Genomic DNA, 10,029 nt, shown 5'->3' with positions numbered 1-10,029 from the left:
GCACAGTCACACAGAGAAGTTCATGAATGATTACTGTACCTAATAAAGTATGTGGGGAGTGAGAGAAGGAACTCTATACACAACCAAGATAATCGCACCGGGGTAAGAGTGTTCTGTAGACCTCCATGAAAACTAACCATGTGAGAGCTGCATTCAATATCTTTGTCACACAATCTGGTGCAAAATGTACTTCCATGTGAATTTTATTATCATTTACATTGTGAATATGATTTACCATTACATAACTTTATTCATTGGTGCTCTCTTTGCTGGTTAGAAACAGAGATTAAGTTTAACTTCTGCATAGTAAGGAATCAAAAAGGCATCACCGTGTTCGTTCCCATGGGAAACCGCTTCAGTCCTTATGAGTGAGTCTAATTTCAGTCATCGAGCTGGCAGAGCATGGCCACACCACGCTTGATCCAGTGCTGAGGGGCCCTGCTGGTGGGCAGCATCATGGAGATGACAAAATTGGTGGAGTGTCCTGTGGTTGACAGGGTTCCCCTCCTCTCACTGGTCTTGTAAAGAGGGCTAATGTACATTTTCTGAAGCCAATCACTGCTCTTCTTTTTCGCTGAGTGAAGAAGAATGAAGCAAATGAACAGAGAGACAGACAAATAAAACATGACAGAAATGTAACAAGATTAGAAACAGATAAAAACATAAATGACATTTATTCAAATATGTTAATACATACTTGGTTTGATCCACATGATAGGCATCGTATCAAACAGGACTTTGGGATGCTGGTCAGCCAGAACTCCACTGTTAGTATACAGACAACAGTTAAGGATTGTCAGATCTAATTGTATTTCACAATTATAATGATATTCAGCAACTATATCATATGAATATTTACCTCTCTTTGTCCCACCGAGCTCCATCCAGAAACAATCCATTGATGTAAACACCGTCCTCAGGTGACGTGTCGGACTGCTCAATAGGAAGAACCTGTGGCATCATGGAAACAAAAGCACAGGTCAGTAAATTCTGAGGACAGAGAAAATATAGAGAAAGAGAAAGCAACACTATGTAACTTCTGCTGCATGTGGGACTGATCATAGACCATATACTGTATAAAAATGGACATAGTCTTTCGGGTTCTTCCTGAAGCTAAATAATAAGTGAAAATATATTGAATAAATACTAGGGGGCAACTCCTAGAACTCCATTTGAAATGGAAAGTAATATGAAAAAAACGAGCCTACTTCTCACTTGTTTTATAACATTTTCCTGAGGAGTTAATAGTCACAATTGCTAATTTCAGGGCTTCTTGATTTTGAAATGAATGTTTCATGGTTTCAAATAGTTGCTTTAATAAATGTGTCATTTGACCTCGAAATCAAAACTGAGCAGGTCAATGGGGACGTGGTATTTCCTGGCATAGTTCTGCATGGCCCCAGTGAGAAAGGCTTGGGTGAAGAAGAAGCCAGACAGCCAGAACACGTTGGGCGTACACGTGTCATACCAATCCTACAGAAAACACAAAGCAAACATTTCTATTTAAGACTGACAGAAAAAAGGAATCATACCGTATTTAAGCATACAGTGTCATTTCATATGTCCCTGATCTTTGTTGTGCAGTCTCACCTGCAAAAACTTCAGTCTAGAGAGGAAGTCAGTGATGTAGCTGCCCAGCGGTTTGAGGCTGGGGTAAGAACGCTTCGCCCACTTCTCTGGGACTTTGCCCACCATCAGACTGTTTGCGACGGCCTCCAGCTCTGCATCCATCACCACCAAACCCTTAATGGCCTTCAACAGGTTCTGCAGACTCACACGGATCAAACTGCACAGCCTGAAGAAGAGAGAGAGAGAGAGGAACATACATGAGGCGTATGCATTCAGAGCGGCTTCTTCTTAAAGCGCTGTACTGTTGTTCATACGTGTTGTAGCGCTCCATCTCTTGGACGAGCACCGTGTTCATACTCTCCTCGTAGAGCACTGGATACTTCAGGAGAGCAGCTTCTGTGTCAAAATTCTCTGGAAGCTATGAGGGGAAAAAAAGGGGAATGATAATCAAGGTATAAGAAAACACCTGAAGAAATTCCTTTCTACAAATACAGTTTTTGGTATACGTCTGCGATTTGTATTTTACTTCTGTGCTGCCAAACACATAATCTATAAAATATCCATCACATTTTTCTTAGTCTGAATATGCTGTTGTTATCTCAGCCAAGAAGCTCATGGTTTTGGTCGTGTTTGTCCATCTGTCTGTCTGTGAGCAGCATAACTGAAAAAGTCAAGGACAGATTTGGATGAAGTCTTCTGGATGTGGGTTATGACCAAATGAGGAAATGGTTAGACTTTGTTGGTGATCGGGACCAGAAGTTTGAATAAAAACAGTTGTTAACCTTGGGAGATAGGGGAGTGTACTGTAGCTCTTTGGCAAAGCTTTCGGTTTTCTTTGTGCTCTCTCTAGTTTCTTGATTGAATCCAAAAGATTCACTTGTTTAAAAATGCAGGAAAGGAAGGAAAGGAAAGGAAAGCATCTTTATTGTCATTATACTGGTATTGTACAACGAGATGTCGAGGTCAGATGGAGGGTTGATCAGAGCCGCTGCGACTGAGCGCGCCGCCACAAGGGACCAACCTGACCGAATGTAACTAACATTCTAACATGTTTTGATGGTGGGAGGAAACTGGAGAGCCCAGGGGAAACCCACGCAGACATGGGGAGAATATGCAAACTCCACACAGAAAGGTCCCAGACCAGGAATTGAACCCAGCACCTTCTTGCTGTGAGGCAACAGTGCTAACCACCACTACTAACCACTGCGTCACCATGCCGCCCCTCAGGCTCATGTGACGATGTATAAATGATGATCATACCTTAGTAAGGATGCCATTTGCTATGTCATAGAGTGTGTTGTCGCTCCCAGAGCTGACCCCTCCCTTAGCGCCACCGCCCTGTGTGAGTAGCAATGAATCAAACAGCAGCTTCGTCTGCTGCAGATCTTTGGAAATGTCCACATTTTCATGCATCCCAAAGACCTCTGGATGCTGGATGAATGGAAGTTTCTAGAACACAACAAAGGCGTTAAAACTAAAATCTATATAGAATATAAACATTATACATACGGTATATTTATTATTTAACATGTTGGTTGTTTTTTTTACCTTGATAAATTCAATATAGTCCTCATAGGAAGATTTAGGTGGAGCATAGTATTCACCACTAGGTGAGAAGAGGTAGCAGTGTTTTTCAATCAGATCCTTTGTGTAGAAGTCTGCCAACATGGTCATCAAGAGCCGTCTGTCCCAGTCGTCGGTCACACGGCCGCCATAGTTACACTCCCCTGTCAGGTACGTAATGGCCTCGAAGGGAACCTCATCATATTCATTCACAAACAGCTGAAGAGGAAAATAAAAACATTAGAGCCACTGTGGTGAAACCCTTATGGCTTATAAGAATCCTTGTAGTGTTGTTAACTCAGCCATTGGATCTCTGTATGAATACCTGGAGCTGCCTGATGCTTATGTGCAGGTCAGACTCATTGAAGCCGTAGGGAACGTTCCAGCCCAGCGGACCAAACTTCTTTCTCTCCTGAACAAGAGCATGGAAGACGCACAGGCCGTACAGGAGCTTCTCCCAAATCTAATAGAGAAATTGAAGTCAGTTCAAATTCCTTTCCTCTACAAAAGGAAAAGTAGCTCCTCTACTTTGACTCACCAGCTCCTTTTTGGGGCAATTGTTGAAGAACTTTGAGTCAGAGACTGGATCTGACAAGTAAGACTGAAGAAGGTTGAGTCTGAGTCCTGTAGGAGGCTCATTTGTCATTTTCACCCCATTCTGCAGGATTGTCACTGGAAACTGAGATCAGAGAGGTCATTTAATTGTTCACTCACAGTACATTTAACAAGTTCTGGATGAAACACACTGCTCTTTACCTTGGGTGAAGGGTAGCTTGTGAGCCAAAGGCGGAAGTCGGGGTGGCATGTTCCTGGCCTGAAGTCCTCACAGATTTTTTCTAGAGTGGACATCCAGGAAACGGCCAGGTGGCAGTTCTGCAAACACACCCACGTACCATCCTGCATGGCTGTGGATATCATTTTGGCTGCGATGGGCCCCTGACCCTGACCCAGAGAGATGGACTGGAACTTGGCACCACCCATGCCCTTGTCATTGGCAAACTTCAATAAACCTGTGGGGGGTAGCACAGGTGAGTATTATTAAAGCGTGGGTAGGCAATTGGATATAATGTAAACACTTACTGTAAGCACATCTTGTTAGAAATCCATAAACATGACCAATAAATGATCTGAATTAAATTGTCTGTCAGTGACTGACCTACCAACCTACATGCACCCTGTCTATGTGAGTCTTCACAACAAGCCAGAGAGGCAGAGACAATATCCACAGGTTATCGAACAAGGTTAACAAGGTGAAACATTTTTCACCTTGTGGTTCCCATAATAAAAATCTTTTTTTCACCATTGTTGTTTGCAGAGGAGAAAATCAGCTTCCTCTTTTCTGCTGTACGTGCATGCCCAGTGTGATATACAGATTACTTCTGACACTGAACTAAAACACTCATCTGGATTGTAGATGGTTCTTATCTGCAAACACTACGTTATAGATGGAGCCTAAGACTTACTGGCCATGGGATCGGCTCCTGGAGACAGCACAAACACAAGAGGGATGGTGGAGTTGGAATCCTGGTAACTCTTACTCAGGTCAAAGGGAGGAGGTTGTACAAACTTCTTCCCCAGTTTGCCAGTCACATATTTGGTCACCGCTGGCATGATCTTGTCAGGCCTGAGACAGCGAACAATGATCATTTTGAGCAGGTCATTGAGTTGGTCACACCACGGTGCGGGCAGAGGAGTGTTGTATGGCTCTTTGCTGTCATAAATAGGCCTGAAGTCTCCTGGACTCTTGATGAAAGACTCTCTGTGAAGTAAATAATAATAATAATAAGTACAAGACGGACATAAGTGTTGAGGAAGAAAATCTTTAGTCGAATAATTAATGTTTTTACTTTAGTCCTTGCAAGCCATGCAGTTCACTGGCACGACATATCTCATCCCAGCTCTTGTCCTGTAGCCAGCTGGAGTCAGGGTTAGAAACTGTCTTCTGCAGACCCACTCCTCCAGTCAGCAAGAACATGAAGTCGGCATATTCAATCTCCCCCTTTGCTCTATAACCAAAAATACACAGATATATATAGACACAGTATATCACAATGCATAATTTGATTATTTTGTCAAGTGTGAAACAGTGTCTGTGACACTTACAGGAGTAGATTGCAGCAGAGGAGGAAGGAGAAGAGGAGTTTGTCTTTCTCAAACAGAGAGCGACAGATGTTGCAGTACAAGTTATAGGTGAAGTGACCGATCAGGTTTTGAAGCCTCCTCTCCAGGATCTTGGACTTGATGCTGATTAAAAAAAATGACACAACACAGAAAGATGGACATCAACAGAGATTATCCATCCACCCATACATCATCAAATGCTTGTCCTCTGAGGGTCGTGGAAAGAGCTGGAGCCAAAACCAGCTGACATTGAACAGCTGGACAGGTCACCAGCCTATCAGAGACAAACAACCCCTACATTCACACCTATGACACGGTTAAGTCACGGTTGGAGTAGAAAACCCACATACACACAGAAAAAACATGCAAACTCCACACAGAAAAAGCTTATTGCTGTGAGGCACTGGCATTAACCACTGCACATCAGTAAAAGTTGTATAAATTTAATACATTATTAAAGTTTACATCGGATGTTAGCACCTGCTACATTTACATTTTTTCCCAGTTTTTCCCCCAGGCAACTTTCTATTGGTTATACAGGAGTTTAACAAATATAACATCATTCAATATTTTAAAAACTATTTACTGGCTAACGTGTGTTGTTTTAAGATATCTGCTGTTTGTGATGATACTGTGAGTGCACAGTTCACATCTCCAACTCCACAAGAAGTTCAGATGGATCATTTCCATTCGCAGCTTTGCAGTTGCACAATAATCACAGTGTTGTGTTGCACGTTTCTCTCTGTGGTTAACTGTAACTAAATATATGGGCATTTACCATAAGCAGTGACACAAATATCTAAACCTGAGACCGGAACTAAGTCTGACAATCCAAATAGAAGATGTTTCAATGAACTTTTTTTTGTCAAACATGTGTTTCCCTGTCATTCAGGGATGAGTTTAGAATACAGTCCTGATGTGCATCACTCACCTGTCTTGTATAGAGTTAATGTAGAGGTTAACAAACCAGCTCAGAGAGTACTGGTACATAGGGTCTATATTGGTGAGATCAGCGATGGTGAAGAACAGGACAGAGGAATGTTTGGCTATGGCTCTGTAACCCTCTCTGGACTCTGCTATCTCCTTCTCCGTCTTCTCTGCAATCTGGGAAAATGTGTGCAACGGTAAGAAGTTAGATCTCTGAACATCAGACACATTCACAGTCCAGATGTCCTGCTTTGCATGTGGTCCACACCTGTTGTTTTTTAGTGATCTCATTGGACATGATCTTAGCCGAGTCCAGAATCTGAATGGCACTCTCGTCCTCCAGGATATTTCCCTCAGAAGACTGCAGTGTCTCCAGGATCTTATCCTCAATTTCCTTCAGCTGCCTCTTGTTGGCGGCCGACTGCAGGATAAGTGCATTTCTCTCTTCCTCCAGCTCTGGCCTGTAGAGGAGGAAAAGCAGATGAAAAGCTCAAAATGAGGAGGCCAAGTTGTATTTCAGTGAAAATCCCAAAGAGACTATTTTATGAGCATTACCTCTCTTTGGCAACCACAATCCCCAGCAGCTGGTCCTCCAGGCCTTCTGGGGTGATCATGAAGTTCAGCAGGGAAACCTTGGTGGCCAGTTCTGGTAAGTAGTGGGGATTCCTCAGCTTAGTGGTGATATAGAAACGGAACTCGTTGGAATACTCAATCACACTCTCCCCCAGCCTGATGCAGTCCACACCACCTAAGTGAAACAAAAATGACAACAATTTCCCATTAAAAAACAAACAAACACAACTGATGGCCTTTAGCATCCATGTCATACTCCCAGCACCTTGCTTGAAGGTTTGTTTAAGCAGCAGTGGTTCCAGTGAAGGGTCAAGCTCCTCCCCTACATTTTCCAGCAGCAAGGGTGTTCCAAACTGGACACAGTTTTCCAGCGTCCTCATGTAATCAGCGTCTGTCAGCTTGATAATGCTCAGGTTGTTGTCTTTCTCGGAGTTCTTCACCCACTTGTTGGCTTGGCCTTGAGGGTCAATCATCAAGGGCCTTCAATAACACAGACACTGATGATTAAATCCAGTCGTAAGCAAATGTAAAACTTTGGTAACACTTTACAATGAGGTACAGTAAACACATGTAAAGTAACCATTAAGTAATCATTGCCCAATGATCAGTGGATGAAATGTGAAGTGTTACCAGTACCTCAGCAAAACAGACTCACCATCTACGTGAATTACTGACGATGACGCCATTGTCTATGGAGAAAGAGTCACTGGGAAGGCCTGCGATGTTCCACGCTCGGATTTTAATGAGGTCTCCCAGGGTTTTGCTGAGTGAGAAGTCATCTGATGATGGGATGTTCTTGGACTGGATAATGTGAGATGGAAAAACAGATGACAAACAATTAAATGTGTATGAATTCACAAAGAATGAATGAAAATCTAGATTGGTGCATGGTCGCTCAAATCACTCAATATGTGAGTCTAACTGAATATTTACATGATATTTGAGAGAAATTTCCCATATATACATACACATAGTAAAAAAAAGGGTGTTATAAAGGTCACAGTGACCTTGGCCTACAAACATAGAATTCTAATCAGGTCATTCTTAAGTCTAAGTGAATGTTTATGCTTTGTAAGTTTTTCATAAATCACATTCGTAAAAACACTATGTCATTGTGACCTCTGACATTCACTACACTACGAGTCTAAAATCTACAGTATTGAACATTTCTACCAAAGTTGAAAGAATTTGCTGAGATGCTGCATTCACAAAACCCACAAGTCCAACTGGACATTTTCTCGAGGCAAACTTGAGTCTACCTGTAAACACATAGCAGCTGTCAGACATCAGAGAAAAGACATAAATGAGCAGCTGGAGGAGTGTTACTTGGCACAGTTTGGTCCATGACTTGGTGCATTCTTGTCTGAAGCCAGCGGTAAAAGCCCCAAGGTAGGCGATGACACCAGCGGAGATGAGAACGTCTCCAGTCAGGTTGTCATACGTGTTCTGCAGGTCGTCTGCTGCCTTAGACCATCTGAAGACACATATTACTAATTAGAATCACGGATTATTTCAGATGCAGAAAATAATTACCCACATAACATCTATGTGCTTCATCACCTGGTCTTCTCTCCACCCAGACCACCAATGAGTTTCTCAGCTCTCTCCAACTTCCTGGCACACGAGTCCACTTGGAGCTCCAACTGAGCCTTCTCCTCTTTCTTCTCCTCAGAGGTTTGTTTAAGAGCAGCTAAACGGTCCTCAACCTCCTTCAGCTCAGCTCTCTTTTGGTCCAGCAGAGCCATCGTCGTAGCCAGGGACTCCTGGGCCTCTGCCAGACTGGCTTTCTTAGGAGCCACAACCTAAATCCTCAGAGAGAGGTCAAGAGTAGTTTTGTAAGAATGCACGTGTTATCAGAAAAGGACTATTTAAAAGCAATCCAGAAACACTGCACCTTTGCCACCCTGTCATACTCCTCCATTGCTTTAATCCACTTGCACAGGCCCTCTGCTGCAGAGGAAGCCTTTGCTACGACGCTGGGGTCAAAGTCAGGATTGGTCATGTACTCACTACGGATTTTATGCATCACGGGGACCTGCAATAAAGATTTAGCAGAACCAGTTAGAACAAAATAAACGCTTCGTAAGAGACTAGTTTTTCCAAACACTCACAGGAATGTTGTCTTTGTCATATTCTTTTAGATCTCGTAAGAAGTTCATGTCTCCCAGCAGCTTCTTGCTTGGACCCCAGAAGTCAAACACCTAGACAACATGTTACTAACATTAACACAAGTTGGAAAAGTATGATGAGCTTTTAAAAGATGTTTCCGTCCTCAGACCTTTTTTCCAGTCCCAGCTGGGTCAGCGATCTTATCTGGCTTTATGTCCTTCATCACACACACAGCTGCCATTACCAGCTTCACTCCAGAGGGCGGATTCTTCATTGACTTCACGATGGTGATATCAGAGGGCTGAAATAAAAGCACATCTCAAATGAAACCTCAGCAGTCTGAGTGACGGAAACTGGCAGGAAGAAGCCATGTCAACATTAAAGTTTATTCAACAATCCATGCTGTGAAAAATGTAGCACATGCTTAAAATAAAATACAATAAAGTAAAAACAACAAAGAACAGAAAAGGACTATAACTGTTTGATATTGAGTGTAATCCTAATGAACACAATGGTGCATAAATAAAACTTTTTGCCATGTATTAGCCAAACTTCTAAAGGCTTTTTAACTTTTTCACAACAAGAGTTCTTTGGTTTTCAAAACGTTTATTATAAATAGCTCAATTTAGCTCAACTGAGATCAAAAGCCAATGGTGCAAATAAGTGAATCTTATGCAAAGACAAAACTGTCGAGGGTGTGAGAAGCTCTGAACAGGCAGATTGTTCCACAGTTTAAGAGCAGTGACCTCTCTGTCACCTCTGGTTTCACATTCTGGACGCCCCAGAGCAGCCGGGTTGTTGATCTCAGTGCTTTGAATCTGACATGGTAAAAATGGACTCCATAAAAAAATGTAAATCAACTTTGACACTATATTTAACTCCTATTCAAATGTTTGTAATAAATAAGAGTCAACAATCCCAATATGTGGGATAGCACCAAAAGAAGCTTCACTGTCTTGTGAACAGGCTAATGTACTTGCTTCCTCCTCATTATTAGCACTGACTGTAGCATTGGAAGTCTAATGAACCACCAACAAAAGGGAAATTTGAAATTAGAAAAAAAATACACCACAAGCAATAACTGAGGAATACAAATGGGTCTGGCAGCCATTTCTCCTTTACTTTGAACCCAAACAGCAGGACTAGGTCTGTCTGAGTCCTCTCATG

The 10,029-nt window shown here is 42.4% G+C and overlaps 1 protein-coding gene across 1 annotated transcript in view; it reads right to left on the bottom strand.

Annotated features, from left to right (window-relative positions):
• Positions 1-175: 175 nt before the first annotated feature.
• The window catches only part of dnah12 (dynein, axonemal, heavy chain 12), a 30,606-nt gene continuing 20,752 nt past the window's right edge, over positions 176-10,029 (bottom strand). Inside the window, exons 50-73 of the mRNA XM_058649340.1 lie at positions 9,032-9,163; positions 8,865-8,954; positions 8,648-8,788; positions 8,314-8,555; positions 8,080-8,227; positions 7,409-7,554; positions 7,019-7,233; positions 6,736-6,928; positions 6,449-6,641; positions 6,185-6,357; positions 5,236-5,376; positions 4,980-5,138; positions 4,596-4,891; positions 3,889-4,142; positions 3,671-3,811; positions 3,458-3,595; positions 3,118-3,351; positions 2,830-3,018; positions 1,884-1,987; positions 1,591-1,795; positions 1,336-1,473; positions 860-951; positions 698-765; positions 176-574 (exon numbers count right to left, since the gene is read on the bottom strand). Coding sequence (XP_058505323.1) covers positions 381-574; positions 698-765; positions 860-951; positions 1,336-1,473; positions 1,591-1,795; positions 1,884-1,987; positions 2,830-3,018; positions 3,118-3,351; positions 3,458-3,595; positions 3,671-3,811; positions 3,889-4,142; positions 4,596-4,891; positions 4,980-5,138; positions 5,236-5,376; positions 6,185-6,357; positions 6,449-6,641; positions 6,736-6,928; positions 7,019-7,233; positions 7,409-7,554; positions 8,080-8,227; positions 8,314-8,555; positions 8,648-8,788; positions 8,865-8,954; positions 9,032-9,163 — 4,026 coding nt within the window. The 3' untranslated portion in view covers positions 176-380. The remainder of the gene's footprint in view (positions 575-697; positions 766-859; positions 952-1,335; positions 1,474-1,590; positions 1,796-1,883; positions 1,988-2,829; positions 3,019-3,117; positions 3,352-3,457; positions 3,596-3,670; positions 3,812-3,888; positions 4,143-4,595; positions 4,892-4,979; positions 5,139-5,235; positions 5,377-6,184; positions 6,358-6,448; positions 6,642-6,735; positions 6,929-7,018; positions 7,234-7,408; positions 7,555-8,079; positions 8,228-8,313; positions 8,556-8,647; positions 8,789-8,864; positions 8,955-9,031; positions 9,164-10,029) is intronic.

The sequence above is a fragment of the Solea solea genome, chromosome 14 (assembly GCF_958295425.1).
Source record: "Solea solea chromosome 14, fSolSol10.1, whole genome shotgun sequence".
NCBI classification, from domain to species: domain Eukaryota; kingdom Metazoa; phylum Chordata; class Actinopteri; order Pleuronectiformes; family Soleidae; genus Solea; species Solea solea.
This window is presented reverse-complemented; position numbering and strand designations above follow the sequence as displayed.